Here is a 26,900-nt window from a genome sequence, read left to right on the forward strand (position 1 = left end):
CATCTATGTCCCCATGGCGATCAGTCTTATGTTTGCATTGTCCTGCTGCTGCTGAAGTTGGAGTTGAGCAATTTTCAACTAGTGTAGCTTCAGTCAATTTAGCTAAGCAAAAACACTTTGGCTTGGGGAAAGTACTGCAGAGGAACTTCCTGTCTGCCCTCGGCCTTAAGCAAGCTAAGAAAAGTAAAACCTGTCACACAGTCGAAACAGCAGAATGAATCTTCAAGTTAAAACTACTCAAAAACTTTGTGTGGAGCACTATGGAAAGAACTGAGTGATCAGGCATTTCCTATATAGCATTAGAGGTCCAGACCTGAACCTATAGGATGCTGCTGAGGATTTTGCACAATGCAAAGTTTGTTGGATGCCATTCAAATAAATGTATTTCTTCTTCAGAGAAATATGGGATCTATATCAGTTGCTGTGTGAACCAACTAAGTGTAACTTCTGATGTGGCCGCAATGCAAAGCAGCAGCATTAATGTAGGATTACAATTTGTGTGAAACTGCACTGTTTTCATTCTTTTTTTTTCTGATGTGCTGCTCCGTTAATATGTTGAGTAGCCTAAAATTGTATAAATATCTTTTAATAATTTACTAATTTTAATTAAGTTTTTTCAACTTCCTTTTAAGTCAAAGCTTGGCCTATAAAAATCCAACGTAGTGTTTAATACGTGAAGCAACCTGTCTGCACTGGGGCCCGCCTTAACTAGATACCACTTAGAGGCAAATAACCGCACCAAAACACACAATAGAGTGGTAATAAAATACTGCTGAATCAAACTGTATAGTGCATATTTAATGAAGGGTAGGGAACAAAGGTTAATATTCAAAGTGATGATCATCAGGCAGATGTAGGGAGGTGTTAGATACAAACAATCATTAGAAATCCAGTGCTAACATAATTCACAAATGATGTGACATGTCATAATGAAATGAAACCAGGTAGTCATGTGCACATCCACCAAATCACTTCAGGATAGGTGCTGGACACAAAAAACAGCTGAACTAGATACGAAGAGTACCAACACATTGAAGTTCCCTTTACTTTGTTTGCAACGTTTTGACCAACTACAGGTCTTCCTCAGGCAATGTCATGTCATAATGAAACATGAGATTAAACCCTGAACTGTATTCTGTGCTCCTTTTTAAAAAAAAAAAACATGAGAGGATGAAATGAAAATCCACAACATCTCTGCATTGTACTATCCAGAAAAAGGCAATCTTGGGCTGAATGCCAGTGTCCTCTGTTTCAGACTGTGTACTTTTTCACTCTGGGCTTGCACATTGTGGCTGAGCTGAGAAAGGCCTTGGCCGGGATATGACATCTGTCTGAGTGAAGACAGACGCTGAACAACAAAGAAGACATGGTGAAGTATTGAACAAGGCTAGAATATTCCAGGAGAATACAGGGAAACACAACACAGCTGCTGCTTCACCCTGGACAAACGGATGACAAAGCCTGATGAGGTCCACAGGCAGACGGGATGGGGGAGCAGAGACAGAGAGAAAGAGAAGTGATAGAACGTTATTACTAAAGCCATTATTAGTCATGTGTTATTGTTCTTACTATTACCTATAATCCTGCAAATAGATTTTTTCAATTGAGGTGCATTAAGATAGAATAGTCTGTGTGTGTTTATGTGTGTGTGTGAGATAGAGATAGAGAAAGCATAATGGATGGAACAAGAGAGAGTGAATGATCAGCGTATTGGGTCAATCTAGGCCAGTCTAATTACTCCACTACAAGTTTGTTTTTCATTGTCTTTTTTTGTCTTTTCTCTTGTGTGCTCCAATAAAACTGCTCTACAGTGACAAGTCAATTCCTCTTCATTCCTGTTCCAGTCCCCTGCAGCTCTATCATCTAATGACTATCATTCCCTTAATCAGTCTTTTTCATGTCCATGTCACTGTAAGTCTGGGGACTAGCCAGGAATGAAGGAGGATGGAGATGAAAAAATAGAAAAGACAGTTGTTTTGCCTCAGGCACTTTAAAGAGTGGGAAATGACTCTTTACAGCACACGTGATAAAAAGGACATTGATGGCAGATTGTAGGAGAGGCATTAAGTTGTAGGGGGTGTGGATAAACCTGTTAATATTTTACATAACACTGCCCTGGATGTTGGGGGACTCTACAAGAAGATGCTAATGAAGAAACCTTAATTTCATAAGGGAAATCAAGATCCAGTTTCCTATTGGATAACACACACAATACCTCACACTTACACCTTTTAATTGCACATGGGGTATTAAAAATACAGCAAGATTAGGTTTCTACTTTAAACGTTTATCATTCTACTAGTTTTATCCAGTCGTCTACACTCCTTCTCCCCATCTGTTACCTCATGCCAGGTAGTTTCTCTCTGTGTGTCATGCTGAACTGTTAAACTCAGCCACCCTGTGTCATTCATTACAAGAGAGGATAGGCTGAGGTCCACATAAAAGCATCCCACATATGTGAAGTTGAGATGTCAAGTGGCTTAGTAATAGAGACTCTTTCCACTAGCTGCACATCTATTACTTATTATTCAGCCAATAACAATGAAGTCAAATGTGAATGTGACCTAGGGCAGCTGGATACTCTGAAAGGGGAGGAGAGTAAGGAAGCGAGTCACGGTGGCCGTTTAAGTACCAGCATGAATTATGATCAGACTGTCATTCAGAACAAGGTATTTATTCAGTCTTTACTGCAATGGGACGGGCATTTCAGCACTATGTCAAACAGACATACAAGATATTGTCATGTTAAGGGTAAAAGGGGCTTTTACATGAGTTAAACAGTCATTGTGAGTATCCCTGAACCAAATGTATCACCAGTGTGCTGTGGCACTTTGTTAACTTGCATATGAGAACAATTTCTAGAGTTGGAGATCATCAGTAGGTCAGAATCAACAAAACCCTGTGAACTGTAAGGAGAACTGCAATGATGATACATTTAAACTGGTGCCAGCTTTTGGGAATTTAGTGGCATTTAACACAGCGATGGTCAGCATTGAAGGGATACAAATATCAAAATGGTATTAAGCAGCCATCCCTCACATCTTGTGATGTTCATGACATGACTGTTGATCAAAGGAGCCACAGTTTATTCATGGTACAGTCTCAAATTTGCCTCCAGCCAAAGCGAGTTCAAGGCTACAAGCAGACCTACAAGGTGTTAAAATCCAACGAGCATGTTTGCTGTGTCTTATCGCTGCAGGGAGAGGAAGCTGTATCTAATGTGATTAAGCTAGCTCTCATCTTACAGAATGGCTCAAGGTGCTCTCTCTGGTAATGGGATGTGTGTTTGAGTTGGGCATCTAAATTAAGTTTCTGGCAAGGATGCAGGCAAATGCAGCCGCACAAAATATTTCAACAAAAAGTAAGAACACAGGGTAAGTTAGAGAAGAGCATTATGTGGGTTTGGTGATAAGGAATATTTTAATATAATTGCCTCACCCCTCAAAATAAAAGAAAGCTGTATCTAAAGTGATTAGACAAATTCTGTTTAAAACCAAATTCACATGGCTTATAACTGGTATCGTTCAGCTGAGTCCATTTCCTAGGTCACTCATTCATTTCAGGAATCATGAGAGGTTTACTTTGGTAGCTACGGAAAAAAGAATTGACTGATATGTACAATATAAAAAGAACAGGATAAATATCAACAGACTTCACTGGGGCTGGATCCCTTCCTCAGGCCTCTGAAGATTACACTGACTATCCAATGTTTTGTCTAAAGCCATGTGTTGTCTCATTTTTCTGTGCATACTTTCCAGCTTCATGTTGTGACAGTGGGCAGACTGAAAGATGACTTCAGATGAGGTGGCACATTACAAGATGTAGTTTGGTTGTGGGAATAAATGATTGTTCAAATAGCATGTACTGTACAGTGTGTTTTACACAATGTTTCAATTTCTCGCCTATCTGACAAAAGTAAACTTGCTAACTACAATAGATGAAACCATGGAAAGGAATTTCATCTGAAAGAGAGAAAGAAAAGAGAGCGAGTGAGAGAGAGTTTAGTGCATAACCCTGGTTTCTCAACAATACCTCTGTTGTTTGTCAGTCTGTCATTGTCTGAACGAGCCTTTAGAGAGGCAAGAACAGAGACAATATATATGAAATAAATGAAATAGTATGAAGTATGCATTATATTAAAAAATCCCATTTAATCTATCAATATTACCATTTTATATTGATTACAATAGTAAACTTACATACAGTAGAGACAGGCATACAGTATCATTGCATCACTCAGACAAATATCTCCAACTGCATCAGAGGCATGGACCCGGGCTTTTGTCCCCTCAGCGAGGCTCAAGCTTCGTACACACACCACACCTCTTAAAGCAATTTTCAGTTTGTTTTGACATTATACAGTTTGGCAGAGTGGAAAGAGTCAGGGCGCACTACCAACAGTGGTGGGGTGCCAACAAAGAAAAAGGTGGGTTGCACTTCTAGTCCCAAAGGTAAAACTATTTAATTAATCAAACATTTCAAGCACAAGGTCTTTGTCAGGGTATAATACCCTGTAAAGCAAACCATACTTTGACAATACCACGCTTTTCATCCCACACATACTTATTCCTGGCTTTACTTAGCATGCCTGAGCTTCTATTCAGATATACTCACATGGGGAACATATACACCAACATGTACAAAAAAACAAGTACATTTTCAAACAAATATGTGCTTCAGAACACCGACATCCCCACCTTCAAACAACTGTATCGACTGCTCCTGTGGTCATAAATAGCTTAAATGTCATTGCATCTTCCACTGATGTGCCAAACCATCCTCCAGCAGCCTGAGCTCTAAGCCTTCCAAAATCTATTTCCTCCACTAGCCTTGAGTCTGGCTGGCAGCTTTGGAAAAAACAGTGTGGCTGCCCTGACATTCACCAGCTAGCTTGGACCATATTAGGTGGAAGGATGGAAACAGGCAGCTCTGACCATCTCTCACTCTGATTAATGCTTCAGAGAGTCTTTTAGATTTGGCATGCAGTAGCTGAACTGATGCCAGCCTGTCTAGTCCTGACATATTGGGCAGGCAGGCAGACATGCATAGACATCATACACGGCACATTGAAGAGAAATCAAATGTTGTCTCCCATTTCAAGCAGGAATAAACAACAAGCTGTGCTACCTTTCCCAACCTTGCACACTTTCCCCTCCAACTTTTTTTTATAGGTCTTTATGTTATTGGTGGCATTCCATGACAGATATAACAGATAGACTGACAACAAACTGAGAACAAGTAAGATATATTCTATGTTTCATTTGTTTCACACATACTTGTACCTGTACAAACATGCCATATTTGATTTTGTTTCAGGCCACCCACTCTAATCAATCCCTTTCACAGACTGAAGGCTACAGCAGAGACATCTGCTCACAATGTCGAGCTATCAGCTTACCCTCGTAAAGTACAGGGAGGACGAGAGACCTTGATGCCACATATTGTACAGACATTAGCTCCTCTGTTGTTTAGTCAACAAATCAATAGTAGGGGTGTCCAATTTGAGCACTGTAGCACTTTGACTTGAAAACATCATCTGTTTATGAGGCTGCTTGGGTTACTGGTGGCCAGACTATTCAGGAATTTTCATTTTAATTAAGACAGCTACATAGAATACATATACACACGATGGATGCAAAATATCATTAAAAGAGTAATCAATAGGTAGTTTTTCCATTTTCAACAATTAAGAAATGCTAGCTATTCCTTCTTATTGATTAGGATTTCGTATGGAAAATGTTACTAGAGGAAAATATGATAGTTCAGCTAATGTAATGTACTGACCAAGTGCTGTACATCCAACTACAAATCAGAAAAGCAGCAAATGAGCATATGGAAAACAAAGCCTGAAGTGGTAGGGAGCCATTACATTATGGCAGTACTGACAGGAAAAAGTTACCCATCCTCATTAAGCCTGTCAGCTGCTTTGTTATCATCAGCGTCTGCACAGTTACAAAAGGACATATTGGTTAAAAAAAGAAGTTGTGAATAAAAATGGATGCTTGCTGTCTTGGTCAGAAGAGAAGGAAAATGCTAGGAATGAGTCCTGTTAGTAAGAGAGGAGGCAATGAAGAAGAGAAATAAGGAGCACCCACAAGAGAATCTATGTGCAAACACACACACAACATGAATAAATAAAAGAGTAAACATCAGCACTGAAAGCAGATATTGTAAACTACTTTGCAACTCCAAAATGCATTTCAATCACTGCTTCAGGATAGAGGAGCGTACTGCAGGGTGAATACAAGCGGTGAAAAATAAGGAATGAAGAGAGACACAAAAAACAGGCAGAAGTGTTTTCTCCTGCAAGACATTGTGGGCTGGTTGGTGTTGGGGTTTGGGATGGGGTTGGATGATCACACTAAGAGCTAACAGATGTGCCAGTAATGTTTTGCATGTCAAGCTGCCACGCCATGGCTAGAGCCAAATAGCACTGCACTGCACAGGTCTGGACAAGGGAGCCAGAGAATGGAGTAGAAGCATAAAAAGTGTTTGAATGGAAAGGCAGAGCAACAGAAAGTTGAGTATAGAGACAGGCAGACAGATGAAGAGAGAAGGGAGTCGGGGAGGGAGAGGCAAACACTATAAATACTGACAGATACTGACAAATAGAAAGAGAAAACAGGAAAAAATGAGCGGACAAGAGCAATGAGCAACTGTACAAAGCAACTACATTTTAACACAGCTTTTCTCCTTTTTACTAGCAGTGGGAAAAGGCTATGACCTTTTCCTTTTATATGTAGCTGAATATACAAACCACCAGAATGAAGTATTACCTGTGTGTGTGTGTGTGTGTGTGTGTGTGTGTGTGTGTGTGTGTGTGTGTGTGTGTGTGTGTGTGTGCAAAATCCTCAGACTATTACTATTCTTCAGATTATTACAATCCGGGTTCTTTCAAATGGAAGGTAATGGTACCCATTAATGGCATTAACACTAAAGCAGTCTTTAAGTCTGCTGGCAGAATCACGATTGAATGCGGATATTTCAGGGAAAGACTACAGAGAGGGGCATTGCAAATACAAACTACGATTAAATGAGTCAAGCTTGTCCTAATTAAATCTAAAGAACCATGTAAACATTTTCTTGCGAGTGAAAATCAAAGTGAACACGATGAAAACTGTGAACATGCAATCTCTCTATCAAAGGAAGGTCTCTCTCTCTCTCTATGTAGGTGTGTCCTTTGCGCATCTCAACAACCGTTCATCCGATCAACTTCACACTTGGCAGATGTATTGTTGAGGACCCAAGGAAGTGCAGTGTGGAATGTGAAGTTGTTTGGATGAGGGGTTCTCGAGAAATATATAAAAATACCTCATAAACCACGTTGCTTCTGCTTCTTCTTCTGTACATGGAGTCAACAAGCAGAAATACAGACAGCGCCATTCTGCCATTGCAACCCACATGGTGGTCGGAAGGGCAATTAAATCAGTTGTGATAAGAACTACCATAGAGAATGAAGTGAAAAAGTTCAGTGAGTTAAGCTCTACTATTCCTGTTCCTCGCATGTGGGAACTTGGTATGGATGTTCAAGACATAGTGCAGGATGTCATGTTTTGAACAGGCACTACAGTTCAACTGTACTTCAGCTCACCTTAAAATTGTAGTTTCCTGATAGTCTGCATGTGAGGCATTTAGGGAACATGGGTAAATTGTAGTGTCTACCGACAGTCTGCATGTGAGATGTTTAGGGAACATCGGTAAATGGTTGCATGTACTAATTGTCTGCATGAGAGGCGTTTAGGGGATGGGCACTGTTTTGAACAGGCACTGCACTAATGTATTCAATTCTCTGAAGTCTAAAAAGATGACACCTATGCAAATGCGCCTGTGTAAGCTTTTAATGCACACACAAACACACGCACACATAATAGGAATTAGGAAATGTGTACATATTAGGAAATATATGAGATGCATGAATTTCATATATTTATGAACACTGGGCATTTACTGGACACTTGCATTCTGAAATCTGGTGGATGACTACAAGGTACAGTTTCAGCACAGATCTATACATTAACTCCAAAGGCACTGAAGAAATTGATAGAAGCTATATACTGAATAGGACAGAGCCCTTCCTTTGTTTTGGTTTTTTTGCATTGATATTTGGCTTGTTTTGGTTGCAGTGTATTTAGTTAACAGATTATTTTGTCACCCCTATTAGTTAATACAGCTGGAAAACTCCACCTTATATCATATGAACTCTTGATGCAGTAGGAGACTGAGACAGACAAGTCTGTTGATTTGTTTTCACCCTCTGTATTTGCCAGTTGAAGATGCCACGAGGTGGCCAGGGACTGCAGACCATCCACGCGCTGCAGCCAAAGCTAAAACAGGACTGCTCTTAACTGGACTGGACACTGGACTCTTTTAACACAGACAATTTATTTTCCTTTAGTGATGTTTTATTTCTTCTAAGAGACTTAAACTTTTAACCTGTGTTTTAAATATGTTTGTAACTTGTGTTTTAGCTTGTAATACATAATTTGTTTTTAACCTCAATTTCTGTCTGCATGCTGCTTTGGGTCAGCAAAATGCCCCAGCAGAAATTACTTGATTTTTCTTTAAAGTCACACTCCACACCTGTGGCAAATTTAGCTTTGTAATATATTTAAATTTAATGCATTTTTGTAAATGTTTTGCTCTTTTAATAAGAAGTGCTCTGTAATAAGAAATGCACAGCCCAAAAGCCAATGAGGATGAAATGACGGTAGTGAGGGGGGCAGTGTGGTACTTGGGTCAACATTGTTCATATTTTCAGTCTTTAATTTGTTTATCCTCCGAAAAAAATGTGTGCCAATATAACATGGTACTTTTGCATAGTGCTGTTTCGGCCCACTTCCCAGCTCTCTGTACTTACCTTCCCTCCAAAAGCTTTTAAGTCTCCTAATGAGATTAATTAAGCCAGTCCAGAGTTTGTTTAATGAGGCCCCAGTGGCCTGAAGCACGGAAAGGACCATCGCTGGGAAATCGGCGCTTTGCATTCCAAATAAAAAGGACCAAAACTTTAAAGGGGGTTTTAGTTAAATATTTGAGGAAAGTGGTGATAATCCATTTAACTACAGAGCAGGAGGACACTTTTGGAGGTTGGCAAGAAAGTCCTGCAACTTACTGGCTGGTCACAATTGGACTTAATTTCCAGTATAAATTCCAGTCTAGGAGGCTCTGTGTAGAGTGACCACACTCTAACCAACACTTAGTTACTTCTGTCATCGCTGATGCAGCCTCATACATTTCTGAACAAGTATCTTTTTTCAGTGCTTGAGAAATGTCTTAACATTTGTTTTGATGACAAGAATTAGCAAGCACTACTAATTAAAAAAGAAAGAAAGGCGTTTAAACAAATTCAAAATACTTCAGAGTCTACCATTGACTCCAATGCTGAATGCAACATACAGTATGTGCAAATAGTACCTCAAATATACTCTACATAGGAAGCCTTAAATGAGTGTTTATCTTTGTTAATAAAACAATCAGCAACATCCGAACAGTGCCTACCATTCAGATACTGTGTTGCCTGCATTCAGTTAAAATAAATAAGACACTAATTTCTTTTCTCTATGTGATGTGATGAAATGTAAACAGTGAGGCAAAATCCACATCACAAACTGCAGTCCAGGCATCGTCAGTGCTGTGATGCCAATAATTCAGTTGCACCATATCAAGTGGTTCCTAATGCACCAAAAGTTCTACCTTTCACATCATAAATTAGATTCAGAAGTTATTAAAATGGAATTTATGAGTCAGGTAATACATCAGATGGGGGGCCAATGGAGGAGATGGAGTGAAGTAAACAGATCAAAAGCTATTTGGTCAAAGTAGCACCGATGCTTCACCTCAGCCTAAATGCAGTGTCTTTAGAGTTGGTGGAAGCATGAGCCCTATTTCTCTGGCTACACCATCTCCAGACACATCAGCCAGATAATCCAGCACTCTGATCACATACTAGCTCTCCTGGATCAGGACCATGCAAAGAAGAACCATGCTCTCAGACAGAGAGGAGGAGACAGGGCTAGATGGAAGGGTTATAAATGAATGATATCGAAAAAGGATTCCTCTTTGAGATATAAAAAAAAAGAAACAACTGAAAATTGTTAGTGATGGGATTAAAAAAAAGGTGAGAAAAAGAATCACAAAAAAGCTTATGCAGAGAAACTTAAGTTCAATAATGGGTTTTCACACCCATATTTCACATTTTAAATAATTTACTGACAGTGTTGTCTTACCTATCTGCCTCTCCAGGTCAGCAGCTTCATCTGAGGTGGCCCTAGGCAGAACCCCTGGGTCACTGAAGCTGGTTCTCAGCAGTGTCCCCAGCACAAACATGAACAGCACACCTCCTATCACTGGGATGGCCGGGGTCAACTGCTGTGCCAAGAATGGACAACTGGGAGGACAGGAAAAGATGGAGAGAGAAAGATAAATAAGCAAACAAGAAAGCAACAGACACATAGTTCTGCCTGAATAGTGATGCTTTGCTGGGTAGTAAAAACCTGAATGTCTAATATCCTTGGAGATTACTGGACAAACATCAGCTGATGGCCTGAGGGCCGGGTGTCTGCCCAAATACAAACTGCTCTTCTTAGTGTAAACATGAATTCATAGAAAAACACTGAACGCCACTAGGACAAGCCATAAAGTTTAGGAAGAGGTGATACCAGCGACTTGTTGCTTAATGACCAGTAAGGGGATATAAGGGTCAGTCCCATGTTGTAATCTGTTCTAATCAGCTATTTTAGTGTAATCCCATTAAATGTCCAACAGCACAGGTGATTATTACAGTAATCACATTTAGTCCTACAGGGGTTGGACCCAGGTTACCACATCCCATTTAATTTGTTATTCTGTCTATTGGATTGGATCTGGGGAAGTTGGGGCCAGCAAAGAGGTGTCATTCCAGACGAGAGGAACTGACTGAACATGTGGCAACCATATAATTTGAGGGAGACTGTTGAGGAATGAAAAACAATACTTTGGGGTGAGCCAAGGTTCACGCTAATATATGTGTTTACAAAAAGTAGCTTGTTTTTCAGTTTCATCTATTTAAATAAAGGTACCCAATGCAAACAATTTGTATCACACCTTGAAGTTTGACTTTTTTTTCTTATTTGCTGAAAATATATGTAACAAATGCTCCTATCAACTGATGTTCATTAGAATAGATTCGAGAACACAAGTAAAAATAAAATTGCCAACTTGAACATTGAACCATCCCCAAAATGTCTCCTTTTAGAGCAGGAACAGGTGATTAGTTATTAGCCTATATGTAGTTCATTATTGACTCTTGCAGTGGAAGCACCATTTGTAGCAAAGAGGCTAAATTACATTGAATGATGAATAAAAAGCTGGTTGGGAGGACAGGTATTACCACCATTCACTAAGTGCAATTGACTGCACTCCATGGTTGACTGCTATTTAACAAGATTAAGAGACTACTGCCATGCTACTTAATCACAGTGGTCCTGGGAGCTAAAAACTCACACATCTTAGTTTAGCGTGCTAGCCTGCTATCATTTTCCTAATTAGAAGTAAACACAAAATGCTGAGGTTGATGGGAATGTCGTTAGTTTTGCAAGTATTTGGTTATAAACCAAAATATCTGACAAATTAAAATTTCAAGCTGATAATGGCCCTGAAGGAGTGGATAAAGGATCAAAGTTATCCTCAGGGGGACATGATGTGTGAATCAAATGTCATAGCAATCCATCCAATAGTTGTCAAGCCATTTCACACAAAACCTTATGGTGGCACTAGAGGAATAGTCAGGGGATCACCAAAGTCATCAGTATTTATCCGCTGGGGACCATGAATGTCTGTACCAAATTTCATCTTAATACAGCTAATAGCTTTTAAGACATTTAAGTCTGGACCAAAGTGGCAACCCGACTGACAGGCTGACATTACCATTCCTAGAGTCATGGTGCTAACATGGCAAAAAGAAAAAGAAAAAAATCAATGCAGAGAAACAATTACTATAGATCATAAACAAACTGAGGATGCTAAAGCGCCACTGATGGCTATAATAAAGTGACAGAGGTTAGCCATTGTGGTCTCCCTGTTTGTCAACCACAATAGCATTGTATTAGGCTAATGTTGCAACATTTCTGCAGCAAACGCACCACAAAAGCTACATGTTTATTTACAAATATTTCACACGGTAAAACTGCTTTAAATTTACAAAAGGTAGTTTGAGCTATTTTTCGTAGTAATGTATGATAGGTCACTGATGGACATTATATCACTATCACACCATCTTGCCTTCAGATGGTAACACCTTGGGGGGGCAGTTACATCCGCTGATCTATGCCAACACCAGTTAATCTCACAAACCAAGCCAAACTATATTTAGGCTTGCCATGTTGGGTTCCACCAATGATAGTAGATAGGGAGGATATGAATATGGACCTGGATTTGCTGATCTGTGCTAATTGGGGTTCCAGCATCATCTGCAAACCCACCATGCTTTTACCTGAGCTGCTGGAGATACCCTGTATTGAGAGGAAAAGGTCAGCCAACATGTGACTCCCTAGCAGAAAACAGAAGGAGGAGGTGGCATTATCATCCTCAGGTGCTTTAAAGATACACCTTACCTATAAACCGAGTAAGCTGTGGTGTGATTTGTCTGTAAAATAAATCCAATACTTATCTAGCACAACCAGATGGAGAGGCTCTCTGGGTGAGACTCAAAGCAAATAATACATTCCTTTTCAAGCTAATATTCAACACATAAACAAATCTGAATCAGAAACATTCAGTGTTCGTGCCGTTTTGCAGAAGGTTTAAGCTGTGACAAACTCACTGTCTACCATCCATGCCATTACGCTGTCTTAGTGGAAACTAGCCAGTCCTGCTGCTCTCTACATCTGGAGTGAGACTGCACTAAGCAAAAAAACACTGGGTTGTTTGGAACATCAGCAGGAGGCTCCAGGCAGGACAACAGGGTGCAGAACAAAAATTTCTCCAGTTAAACACTTGCCTGGAGTTCCCAAGGTCATTGTACTGGACGCCGACTGTGTTCACGTACAATATACAAACTCATGGTAGACACTCACTAGCATTTAACAGCCCTCAGTACTTTGTGATTCTTCCCCAGCCTGGGCATGGTAGGGACACACCATCCAACACTGTGTCCTGCGACTGTAACCTAATACAGCATATTTTGCCATCTCTGGCTGGGGCAGTGCTGCAGTCCATCTTTTGGCATATAATCTTAGATCTGATTGTAACTGTTTCAACAGAAAGCAGCTCTGTTGCTCTTTACAACTGAAATACTATCACTGCAAACATTACACTGCTCTTTGACCTCAAATTCATATGCATAAGCTACACTATCATATTCTTATTTTTGCATATCTCTATTGTAATAATCATTTATAGTATTTTAGGTTATACAAATAAGAAAATAAGGCTTTAGGGGTCTTCAACAGCTGTGTTCAATACCTCTTCAGTTCCTACACTACATTACTGAGCATATTATAAGTAGATGACGGTGTATTCTGGTTTTACTCCTTGGTCACTACAGTTCTCTGCCTTGACTGTTGCACTTTACCACACTGTAAAAAACATTTTATATCGCACCCTGTCTCATTGAGTCATTTGTTGCTTATTTCACCTGCTTTAGACAATGAGGTGCAATATCACATTACATTAATGTCACATCATGATAGGCTTGCAGTTAACTTTGGCATTTCTCAATATATTTGTATCAGTCAATATTCTCTTCAGGTGCATCCTAGAGTGGAAGAAAGTGCAACAGAAATAATTCAACAGTTACCACTGCGATTCACCTTGCAAAGACTTGAAAAAACAAAACAAAGAAAAGGACTGAGCACATTGCTGTTGCACCTTCTTGCTCTACTGCCAAGGAAGGAACAAAACTTATGTTTTGGGAAAGACTAGTTTGCTTCAACTGCCACAGAGGAAACAAATAACAAGACAGTGCCTGCAGATTTCAGACCATTTAGGCAGTGCTGAGAGGACAATTCCTTAAGACATGCTGAAAATAAATGACTACCCTAGTCACACAGGGAAAGAGCTCAGCTCTTTGTTTCCTGTCTGGTGGGTTAAGTGCATGAAACATGCATCATCATCATCATCATCACATAGCAAAAACAAACCACCCTGCTGTTAGTAATACAAAAGTTAAATGCGAATATCCACATTACAGCCTTCAAGATTCCCCCTCTCTTTTAAAAAGTTCAATGTGAAACAATCTTTCCATCCTTTCTCAACAAACCCCCCAGCTCTACTATGGTTAGGTTGCTCCTGTCCAACCCTTTTATTAAGGCAGCTATATCCAGTATTCATGATACACATGCATATCTAGACTGCACAGCCACACTGGACACTTTAGGGGCCTAGAGGGAAACTGTGGTGAACAGTTCATGAAATGAGAAACAGCAGAACCACATGGTTAATGTTTTAATGCATTTCAAAACACTGAAGTAACAGTTAAAACACCAATGCTGCCACCAGTCAGTCAGCCTCAACTTGTGACTGTCTGCCTGCATCTGCCTCAGGAAAGCAGAAATTTTCTGATGTCATTACCCAACATTTTTTCAGCTGCCCAATCAAAGTGTCCTCTATTCTGTCTGATTGGTCACACATCACATTAATGAATCCACCAATTAGAGCTGCTAATGAGAAATCACTACAGTTGTAAAAAGCTTGGCAGACCTTGAGTGCAGATGCTACATCTGTAACAATTAACCCAAAGCCAAGACATAAATAGTTTTGAGGTAATCAATCAGAAAGTCAAGCACTGAAATGCCAAATATTAGCAAAGGTCATTTAGAGTTACAAAACCACAGAATTGTGTTCTCTCTCTCTGCAGGGAAACCCAGAACATGTGGATTTGTGATCTCTTCCATGAAAATATTAATATGTTTCAAAACTTGTCATCTGGCAAGTGGTAATGGAAATGGCTGAGAGAAAAGCACACACGACTGCCTCTGTCCTCAGAAGCCATGTCTCAATGTGTCGGACATCAGTAACATAATGAAAAGGCAGTCATGTGCAATAGTAAGTGACAGGTTGGTAGAAACAGACAGAGATTAAACACTGAAGCCATTAGAGGGGGGGAGGATAGATGCAACATTAAGCCTGCTTCTCCTATAGACATGGATCAATGGAGATACGTGGACAAGCTGCAGGTAGGCAACATCTTGCCTGGGTTAAGATCCCCCTCAAGACAATGTGAACAGAAATCAATTTTTATAAGTCACTGAACATGAGTGGCAAAGACTATGAGCCATTTCTACAACCTTTCTTTCTGTAAAGAGGAGATATTGACAAGGAACTGGACTTTTTCCAAAATTACACCATCATTTCCCTTTTAGTTTGATACCAAATCTTATATTTAACTTGGACTTTAGGGGCTTTGTTGCTATGGAGACGGACAGTATCCAATGTCAGACATGGTAAATTTCGAAAGGGAATGTGGTTACCCTGGAAACAGCCAGCTGAAGCCTCTAAGGGAAAAAAAAAAGAAACAAAGACATTCAACAAAAAAAGAGACAGCATGATGACATTCATTACAATCATTTTAAATGTCTCAACAAACCATTTGGTTGAGGAGTGTGAAGACTAAATTATTGGTGGATTTGATCCAGAAATAATGGCAGCAAACCAAGACTGACTTCGTTGCTGCGTACTGACCACAGAAGAAATTTGATTTGAGGACTCAGGTGGGTAATGTCCTTACATTTTATTAGGTCCTGGCATGGTTTGATATTTCAAAGTTTTCGATCTCCAAGACAGGGTTTGAAATTCTCTCTGGCAAAAATAAGTTCGGGTCAGCCTGTATGCGTATCTGGGCTAAACTTGATAGAAAGAATTTATTTTCATATCTGCTCATTCAACTCTGGGAGTAACAAATCCTAAAACAACAAATAGCTAAATTCACATTTAATTTGTTAAACTGTAGAGACTAAGGCTAATAATCTCTTTTATAACAAAACAGAAATTTAGGCTCTTACGACTTGCAAATTGTCCCCAAAGAATCAATATACAGATTACAACACAGAGAATCTCATGGGAAGCCAAATCTATTTTTTGTTACCATGGTATCATCTAAAATAAAGTTAACCAAACATTCAGTAAAGAAAATATCAGAATAAAACTCCTATTGGAACAAATGATGGCAAGAAAACAGTTGTTGAACCATTCTCCTGAAATGCCTAGAGCGACAGGTTATCTGGTCAATTAAAGCAATAAAGGCCGGAGCCATGCACTACTTACTTATAGTAGTATATTATACTACCTAATAGTACTGATGAAACAAGTCGAGTTTAAGATGCAAGAAACTGAAGTCAGTGTCTGAGAAGACAGCTATTTGACAGCTTGTACTAATAAATTACTCCCCAAAAGGTACCTATTTATAAAACTGAACAGCTTGATTGTTGAAGACTGTGTGAATTATTGACAGCTGAAGGCAGGGCAATAAACCTATGAAGGCTAATTGCTAGGGCCGACACCATAATGATATATGGTTAATGCATCTGCAAGAGATACTAGAGCATGTCAATGCAGAGCAGAGCAGCATAATGCACAATGTGTTATGACTTTAATCAGAGGATGGTTGCAATAAGCAGCAGCATCACACATTACGTTGACATAAGGAAAACCTAATGTTTGCTTTGTATTTAAATAAGGAATCCTCATTGTTTCATCTGTTCATTCCAGTGGAGAGATATCACTGTTAAAACACTGAAGAAGAGTAGCCGACAACTACAATGTGTACATGGTACAAATCCCAACTTTTGAATCCCAAGGACAAATTGAGTGATGAGGGACCAAAACTGGCAGTGTTGTCTTCTTACCTTGACTTTACTTGTTTAAACAGCAAGCATCCCCTGTCTGTGCAGAGCACAGCAAGGGGATCACAATGTACACAGTTTCTTAATTTTTATAATAGTTTTCCTTTTAGATTTCTGTGACAAAATGTAAACAATATACTTTCTTACTTATTTGTACAAGCATATCATTTCGTCCAAAAAGAAAATTTAGCTAACTAGAAGGAATATCTCTATTTAGAGAAAGAACAAGTGATTTCAAGCATCATTAAATTGGCCTTTGCAGTAGCTGCTTGAATAGTTGCAACAGATCATCAGGTTGTCTGGCCTTTCAGTTCAGCTTTAAAGAGAAACATTTATATTCCACATTTCAGTCTTGTGCAATCTGAAGCTTTTCCCTCATTCCTTTTCAAGAAGTTTTTACTTTAACTTTTAGAGATCCTCAACTTTTTAGTATCCTGGGTTCCTCCAGATTCCTCTGAGTGAAAAAAGGAACTAGTGTTAGAAGTTCCCACTTGGGGTAGTGACATACTGTTCTCTCAGTCAGCCATTACTGTGCATCAGCAGTGTTTCCTGAAATGTGACAGCCAAGTTCTGTGTGTATAATGCTTTAATTAATGGCTTCAGAGCGACATACACTGGCACATTATTAAGCTATTTAGCACATATGTTGCTGCTGTGCACCATATGAAGACGACTCTGGAGTTGGGGATTGCTTTTTATTTATCTATTTACTGTTAAGTGGGATGCAGCTCACCTTTGACAAAATCTATATAAACTCAAGTTTTTTCAAATTAAACCAATACATCAAATGAAAAACTAGAAAAAAGTAATCCAACTTAATATCAAACAGCATTAAGAGGAAAGACCAAGTTAACCCATGCACAATCCAAAAAAACAACACATATGAACTTTACTCTCTTTGCTGAAGAAAGCCAAACAAACACAGCCCTTGGAACTTTGCAATTTTACTAAACCGAAAGATCAAAGGTCACCAAGACAGTTTGGAGATGTTGGTTCAGAATCAGGTAGCTTATCTTTCAGCCAACTTTAAACAATAAGCTTCACTCAGAGCAGGAGGCATTGCACTTCTTGAACAGGAAATAGGAGAAAGTACAGTAAAGGTCAATAAATGTTTAGTATTGGAACAATTTAATAAAACTAGTCTGTTTGAGTGTCCATTCAATCTCTTTGTGATCAAGACAGCTGTGGCAGAAAGGAATGGACATTTGTATTACACAACTGTGTCCCAAATTGAATTTTTTCACAACTTTCCTATCAGTTCATATACTTGCAGCAAATAGTATGGCAATAAGAACAAAACACATAATTCAATTATTTCAACTTGTAAACATGATTTCAGGTATAAATGTAAATAAATAAATGTAACTTCTATGCAAGATAATATCATGATAGAAATAACTGAAAATAAATTCTACTAGTACTGTCACACTGATAAATTATGGTATTTTTGGTCTTTTTTCAGCACGTCCTCAGTGCAACAGTGGGATATATTCATTATTTCCACAGAATATCAAAAGGTAATCTTTCTACCTGAATAGGGTCTCTGGAGGTTTTCCTACTCATTTGCCTCCCAAAGGGTACGCTAATCTCAACAATAATCCTATCCAGATTACCGTTATCACATTTCCCACTAAATCCTTTTATGATGCCAACCAGTTTTTCAAAACTCAGCTGGGAGGTAAGCTTGGTGACTTTCATCTCCGCTTGATGCAACCACCTGACACTCGCTCAGCCCTGTTCACTGAGTGTCCTTTCCGTGTCACCTAAGATAAATCACACCCGTTTATTTTTTTTCCTTCAGCCATTATACTGCAGCTTTGAATGCAATCAATATCCTATGATCTACAAAAAGTTCTGCCAACCACAGATCATCGATCCTCTGACACACGGCATCTTGGCATGCAATTCTCCTCAGTACCTGGAGCTTGATGAGAGATATAATTTATTCAGGAGGTTTTACTCAAAAGTGATGCTGAACAAAAGATGTGCATCCATTTAAAAATGTTTAAAACTATGCTAAAAATGTATATGAAGCACTTTGTGGTCTTTCATTTAAAGTCTCATTACTCATCTAAGCACCGTGGATACAAGGCCTTGTCAGCTTTGCCTTTTATTACATTTTGATTGCTTTTGATGGCAAGCAAGGGCAGAACATGAACCTCCTCTTAGCTGTAGGCCAAATCATTTGTCAATAAAACAAGTGAACATGACATGCTTTTGCAAATGGTTACATTTTTGCCCAGACCACTTCATGGAATCATGATTTGCCATCTTTCAGACTGATGTCAGTAGAGCACAGCGCAGTTTCAGAGGACCGTCGTGATTATGTATGCATTTGAGAACTCTCCACAACAGTTAGCATAACCTTCCAACATTTGCAATGCACTCAATTACCCCTGGCTCAGGGAGTGGATGTGCTAGCACAGGAAAGCTGTGTGACAAACAGAAGGTGCAGGGTCGATTGAAGGCTTGGAGCTAGTCAGGGGGAGGAATCACACTACACAAAAGCAAACAGCTGGACATGATTCCTGGTTTCAATGAGCCAACGTGACAGATCTGCCTTTTGTGTCCACAGCAAAACAGACAGCAACAGTAAAGTCTGTGACAGAATGTCCTGCGAGGAATTAAGAGTCACATCCAAAACATATTCACTTTTAAAATGACCTAGATCTGGTTGGCTGATATTCATACATGGATAAAAAGTACAAGATGTACATTGTTTTTCTTCACCTGCCCTGAAATGAAAACCACATATTGTAGTAAAATAAAAGCATTATATGTCAGTGGAACTATACCAGGAACCACACTGCACTCCAGTTTTTTTATTTGATAGCTTGGTTTAAGAGGAATGCTTTTCTTGTCTTGGGAAACCACGTCTACCATGGGTGTGACTGTTCAAATCATGTGGACAAAGACTCTTTCGCAATTGCTTGCCTTATGACACTCCAAAAGCTGTCTTATTATTTTGCCCAAGCATGCAGCAAACATATTTATTTTCCCTCTGGAATACTGTGCAGAAGAAACAGTACTAGACAGAAAAGGTCACCATTGCACTGATTTCACTGCATTAAATTTGCACCACCAGCGCAGCCAAAAGATGACATGGTTGCTTAGGGGACTTGAGAGCTATTGTATTGTCTGACTGAAGTATGCTTACAATGCCTGGGTTATTCATAAAAGGGGTTTTATGGTTTTCTTTCTATTCACAGGAAGAGATGACCAAAGACCACTCAAGGAACTTGACCTCGACCTACTTGTCCTTTTACAGGCCACTTTATCAAACCAGTGAATAAACAAGATTATGTCAACTTAGGCCATATTCAGACCAAATCAGGCGGTGCAGCAAAAACACCAGTCCTCCCATTCATTTGAATGGGCGTAGTGCGTTTAGGCTTCAGGGGTTTTGGCCACAGCGGTGCTGGAGCAGCTTGTGGTGGGAAAGTTGATCCAGGGTCAACTTTTGGAGAAACGCAACCCGACGTCACACTGTGCTGATCAATCACAGCCCGGCGATCAGACTGATCAGAGCTGTAAAACCCTGCCACGAGGGAGGAGAAAGACGTTACTAGGAGGAGGGGAGAACATTTCTCTTCGTTTGATAACGTTAAAAGTAAAGTTAGGCTTCGCTGTCGGCTTCCCAACTCATTATAAAAAAAGACGAGAGAGAGATCAGCTGTGGCTGTGCGAGCTAGAGAGTGAATGAAGAGAGGGAGCAGTGGTGGCGAGAAAGCCAGTGAATTAGATCAATACGTTATTTTCTGATTGTTTCACGGCAGTTGCGTTCTAAAGCACAAACACGCCCAAACCCCCACACACCTCTGCTCAAGCCTGCGGCGGTGCACCGCAACGCCTGAAAAAACATTAGCGACAATAGCTCACTTAAGGTGGGCTGACCTTTAAGGTGGATCAGCTATTCTTATTTTAGTGACAATCTCAGTCGCTCCCAAATAGAGAAATGTTTAGGAGCATACCACCGCCGCTTCCACCGCCCCAGAGCAGTCAGCCTAGGGGAAACACTGGGGAGACTATGGAAATTACTTGAGGATGTTTCATATCAGGCCTGGACAGAAGTTTGTGATTATTTGCCTTGCTTGTGTTTAAATCTCTCTATACGGAGTTACATGTAAGGTAATTTTTTAATGTTTTGTTAGAATTATAAATTTGACAGTGGAAACAGATTTTTTGCCCTCAACTTTAAATTCCACAAAACAATTTTCTGTCCGTTCTCGGCTATCTTTTTCAGTTTTTCTTTGTGTGTTGTGTTTCTCTTGTGTATTTTTAGGTGCAAACAAAATACATAAATAAAACTATGACTATCAAACTATTATTTTCTCATAGCTAACCTTTACCATGTCTCCCATATTTCACAGAAAAGCTTAATCACGCTTTCAAAAACTGCTGACATTGCTTTAGTCAATGTCAAAACATAGCAGACTGTGGCTTTTCTGAAAACATTTTTAAAAAATACCAGCAAGCAGGAAATATGTTTTAAAGCAGAAACTTTTGTTTTGGTAGGTAAATGTGACGGGTCCCTGAGCATTCTTGCTGTACTCTTTCTGTACAGACAACAGGGAATTTTTTTGCCCTGAATTACGCCTGTCAGGCAGCACACACTCCCAGGCGGTGTACTGCTCCCAACAAACACCATAAATAAAATAGTTACAGGACTTAATGGAGAGCATAAATTAGATTAAACGAAACGTGCAGGACACTTAAATCAAAGCTTAACCCCTTCTTGTATCCATGAAATGAGCTGCAGCCTACATATTCTGATATCAAGTGGACACGCTGTCCCAATCTCCTGACAACAGTTTAATTTTAGTGGCATTCATTCAAGAAAATAAGCATATTTATATGGTAACAAGTGAATTGTAAGTGTCACTGTAACTCCTTGATGATAAGGTAGCAGTTCAGTTTTGCGAAGAATTGTACAGGGGAGAAATGCTAAAGGAAGAATTGTGAAAAAAAAGAGCTGCAAGCGACACGCACTTACTTCAGAGTGAACTCAGACCTCCAACGTGTCATCAATGTACACAACAACCTTTACAGTGCAGTTCCTGTTGTATGGAAAATAACTTGCAGCATGCTCTTATCACAGCTGCTCACAGTACACAGGGTGCAGTTAACCCAAATGTATGGAAATTAGACGTAAATCCAGCCATCTACAACACCCTCATGGATGGAACCAATCTCACAGGGAGGCACAAATACTGCTGTATCAGCTTTGTGCATGTAAGTGAAGATAGTCTTTGAGTGATCAAATTCCTGGCTTAATTGATCATTTTATCGTTAACATCTCGAGTGGAGCTAGTCGGCTCCATGTGTTGGTTTGTTGACATGATTAGTTTCCTGCAGATGCTGACTGCAGATCCATGCGGCTTCCCTTTAATCTATGTTTTTTTTTTTAATGACAAAAGGTCCTTCAGTCATCAACACTGATGGTTAGTGCATGGCACTTCATGGATTTGTCCATCTCAAATACTACTAAAGAGAAAGTGTCTGGCCTTCTCTCTGCCCAACACAATCCACTGTGGTTCTTGAGATCAATTTTCTCATCAAATAAAACAGCATAACAGAACTCCACTTCAAACATCTGCCTGAGTGAACTTTTACGAGGCATAAGGGAGAGTAGGCAACATGTGCAACAACAGCACACATGGGCGTCTGGGGGGAGCCAGCAACGGAATAATAAACAGACCAAAGTCTGCCGGTCACTAACAGGGTTTATTGTGCATGGCTGAGCACCCCTCAGACAAAGACAAAAAAAAAAAAAAAAAACCAAGCAAAAAGAAATACGGAGATGTAGAAAGAGCTCTGGTAAACGTTCTGTGCATCTCTGCATCTCTAAACACTCGCCATCTGTTGACTCTGTCTGGACCGCACAAATCAGAACATCGGCCTGAAGCGCCATCATCTTGCAACAGATATGGACCAGGTGTCATCATACCACAGCCTAATTTAAAATACCGTAACAGGATACACACGCAATTCAAAATACAGAAGAAGCTCTCACGGACTGAATGAGCAGTTGTTCTCCACTATGCTGACAACTGGCGAGTAGGGTTAGAAAAACACATCTAATCGAAACACATTACAGTTAATGACAACAGAAGCCAATGTGCAGGTCTGCTGACTATCGCCCTGTCCAATAAATGTCTCCTCTCAGCTGATGGGTGTAGGGTGGGGGGAAAATAGAGAGAAAGGAAAGTCAGGAGGACTCAGCCAGCCTGGGGCCATGGACAGTTGAGCAGGGAGGACAGTGCAAAGCTGAAAAGTGGCTTTGTGGTTTCATGGTGTTCCTGAAAAATGTCCCCTGTAGTCACAACAAACAGAGGACGCTATACTGGGCCCAGCTCAACTGACAGACCAGTGTAGGAAATGAAGTTATCTGAGTGGGGGGAGAGGTATCATCAGGAAGCATCTGGCATCCTCCATGTGGGTGCTGGGGAACATCCAGGTTCAAATGGACACTGCAGTATGTTCAACTTCCATCTCAGTATTATTATCAACTGTTCCATGGTAAATAGGGTTGGACGTTGTAGTCTGTGGGGTCCTCTCTCTAGCGGTCTGGCCTTTGGTCATGGGTTATGTCAGTTTCTCTGCTGTGGTGACAATGTATTGAAAGATTAAGTGGTCCAGAGGTCACTGTTGATAGATGTGAAACATGTGGTGATGCACCTGTGATGGATTTCAGACACAGGGAAGCCAACTGGCAATGGTTTGGAACAGGACACACAAGAAATAAAACGTGACTGTAACTAACAATTATTTTCTTTATCAATTAATCTCACGATTTTGCAATTAATTGATTAATTATTAAGTCTAAAAAATGACAGAAAACAGTGGGAAATGGTCATCACATTTTCCCACAGTTAAAGGTGACATCTTTAAATGTCTTGTTTTGTCAGACCAACAGAAATAAATCCAGGCATATTTAATTTACAACGATATAAAACAGAGAAAAGTAGCAAATCCTCCCATCGGAGAAGTTGGAACTAGGGAATGTTTGGCTTTCTTGTTTCACAAATGACTTAAATTAGTCGGTTATCAAAATTTCTGAGGATTATTACTACGTCAATTGTCTAATCGCTTAATCAGCTCATTGTTTTAAGCACTACCTAATAAAGCATATTTGATATGATTTTGATTTACTTTCCAAACCGTGGAGCAAAGACCACATTTATAGTGTAGATACCGAACAGCGGCCTGTTAGCGGTCTCTGGCTATAAAGCACTTTACCCTGATAAAGACTGTGCGATTGAGCAACAAATCTCATGATGGAGCAGGATTCTTATCTGGTATAGATGGGGTTTCTGAGATGACAGATGACAGAGTGATTACGCAGGACTAATGAGGAGAAAGACAATGTACTATCTCCCGTGGTACACTCGTGCCCTGACAGTGCTCAGGTCAGTGTCTGTGTCTACACGCTGTACCATGTACTTCAGTCACAGTGGACACACAGGACATCCAGGATGAGGTGAAGAGCTGGATGAGACAGTATCGAGAACTACATGCTGTCTGATGATTACAGGTTGTTCTGCCAGTAGGAAGAAGACAGAATGCTCCTGGGGGGGATAATGGGACTGTGATTAAGGGAGTGCAAGTGGCACACATACAGTAAGTGGACAGACACTATTTAGTCTACTCCATAAGTCATGGGCAACTTGTCAAACATGCCAAAACTGACCTTTCATTGGAGAACTGGTTTTCTTATTTTGCTTACTTATTTGAGACCAAATTATAAACAAAGTGTAAGGTAAATTACCATAGTGTTCCGCATACAGTACCTTGCTCAAGAACACTTCAGTAAACTGTGTACATCATGCAAGGGCATGTGTAAGCCATACATGAAATGAAACAGGAAACCCACACCAATTCAAAGCAACCACTGAGCAGTTCCCATCAGCAACAGACCCTGCAAAACACACTGTTTCTACTAAACATATATATGTATTTCCAACACTTCCAAAAATCAGAGACAGCTCTGCCTAATCCCCAACCAGTTTGTCCTGACATCTCCCTGAGCCCTGGGGAGATCGTAGGAAATACACCCACTCCAGAATGATGCTGGTGACATAACTGACCTATATCTAAACTTTTTCCTCTGACAGCTGAGCCCATGAAATCCCTAATCTACAATGTCAATGTGCACAAGTAAATAGCAGATTGAAGCACAAAGAGACTGAACATACTTCCAACAATACTTACTCAAAGGTGAAGAAAAGTCCACATGTCACTAGTATGAGGACAAGGGTGAGGTAGAAAACCCCCGTCTGCTTGGCCATCATAATCCTCCCATCGCAGTAAAATTTATTCCGACCTGGGAAGGACTCCCACTTCTTCTTCTTTGGGGTCCTTTTCTTATAAGGGGTCTCCATTGGTGTGGAGCTGCGAGTGCTTATTTGGCTATACTCGCACTCTCTCATGGACTCAGACACGCCGAGATGCATCAATTGCTGATTAAAATCCCCACAGCTGAATAAATCCCCGGGCAGACGTGCCTCTGCGAAGAGAAGAAACCAGTTCAGTTGAGCAGACAGGCTTCCAGGATTCACAAGTTTTCAGACCAATGCTTGGGGCGACTGTAGGTGGAAAAAAAGTTTGTGAAAAGTGCACAGACACACTTCCTGTTATTAATAATATCTAGTAAACGCGCACACTACATTTGTATAGCTATTCTAAAGACCCTCAAGTGAGTTTGGTAAAGCAACATATAAAACCATACAGGAAGTTTAGCTAACCTAACGTTAGCTAACTTGGCAAATAACTTCACTAGCAGCTCACTTATACCATAGCTTAACATTAATAGCGCCTTTGTTAGCAGGCAACCTGGCTAAAGTGCTGCTAAGGCTAACACGGCTAGCAAGTTGATAAAAAAAATGACTTAATGTTAGCATGTTGACCAACTTATGCAATTAAGAGCTAGCTTGCTTACTACTCACATCACCTACATAACTAACACGTTTTGACTTGGCTATTTTACTTTAAACTCTCCCACACAAGAGGAGTTAAGACGAAGGTTTGAGTGTGCTGTCAACCGCATAACATTACAGACACCATAGCTTCACATCCCGGTGTTGTGTGTGTCTGCTTCGCCGGCTGAAGCGACAGTTGAAGCGCTGCCTTTAACATTACCGAAGGAAAGTAAACGCTGGTTGTCGTGTCGGGGTGTTGTCACGTCGTAGCTACTCCTTTTCGTTATCCAGGTTTGTTGCGAGCCGAGGACAAAGGGAAGAACACCATTTTTTTGGAGAAGTTTAAAGGGTAAAAAAAAAATGAGTTTGAAATTTGCAGCTCGTCGCCGAGGAAGAAGTTCGTCTAAAAAAAAAGGGGGGGGGGGGCAAACCCAGAGAAAGACCACACAGCAGGGTGCTCTCAGACGAGCTCCAGCATCATGACTGGCCGTCGTACAATACGCACCGAGCAGGACCCTACAGCCATATGTCCAAGTGTTTCACAACAACAATCGGCGACTAGTCATCAGAAATCTTCACCATTCAGACACGTATTCCGGAAAAAAAGTTGCGACATTCCCCAAGAAGCGTCGACAGCCCTCCGTTCACATGATGTCCCCTCACCACACACAGTGCTGCCACCCTCGCAAACAACAAACATCAACATGGGAGCAGAGCGGAGCCTCGCAGCCTGCTCCTCCCCCTCCAACCGAGGCTGAGCTCACTCCTGAGGGGGAGCGTGAAGGGAGGACGGGCTGCTGCTGCTGCTGAAGGGGTTCCCAAACCGTAGTCCGGGGACCTCCAGGCGTCCATAAAATGGGGTCCTTGTAGCAGGGGCGTGTCCAACGATGGGTGTAAGGTGACAAGGGGAATAAAATATACACCCCACCCTCCCTCCACAAGGGTTTTAGAGGTATTTCACACCGTTAATAGATAGTGGAGCAAGGTTAATGGAGATAAGGAGAGAGACGGGAAATCAAATGCAGAAAAGTCCCTGGCCAGACTCAAACTAGGGATGTTAGAATTACATGGTCAGTGTTTTAAATCCTGAGGCCACCAAGACAACCCCATATAATACATCAGTATGACCGTAAGTCCCATCTGGGCCATGGCTGTAATTACAGAGCAA

General features: G+C 40.4%; 1 protein-coding gene across 10 annotated transcripts in view; it reads right to left on the minus strand.

Annotated features, from left to right (window-relative positions):
• The window catches only part of LOC121913962 (palmitoyltransferase ZDHHC14-like), a 48,282-nt gene extending 21,689 nt beyond the window's left edge, over positions 1-26,593 (minus strand). For 2 of the 10 annotated variants that reach the window (XM_042436822.1, XM_042436821.1), the window contains exons 1-3: positions 26,312-26,592; positions 25,026-25,320; positions 10,224-10,384 (exon numbers count right to left, since the gene is read on the minus strand). In XM_042436822.1, coding sequence (XP_042292756.1) covers positions 10,224-10,384; positions 25,026-25,320; positions 26,312-26,438 — 583 coding nt within the window. In that variant the 5' untranslated portion in view covers positions 26,439-26,592. The other 8 variants (XM_042436823.1, XM_042436825.1, XM_042436824.1 and 5 more) reach the window with 8 other exon arrangements.
• Between the last annotated feature and the right edge of the window lie 307 nt (positions 26,594-26,900).

The sequence above is a fragment of the Thunnus maccoyii genome, chromosome 16 (genome assembly GCF_910596095.1).
Source record: "Thunnus maccoyii chromosome 16, fThuMac1.1, whole genome shotgun sequence".
NCBI lineage: Eukaryota > Metazoa > Chordata > Actinopteri > Scombriformes > Scombridae > Thunnus > Thunnus maccoyii.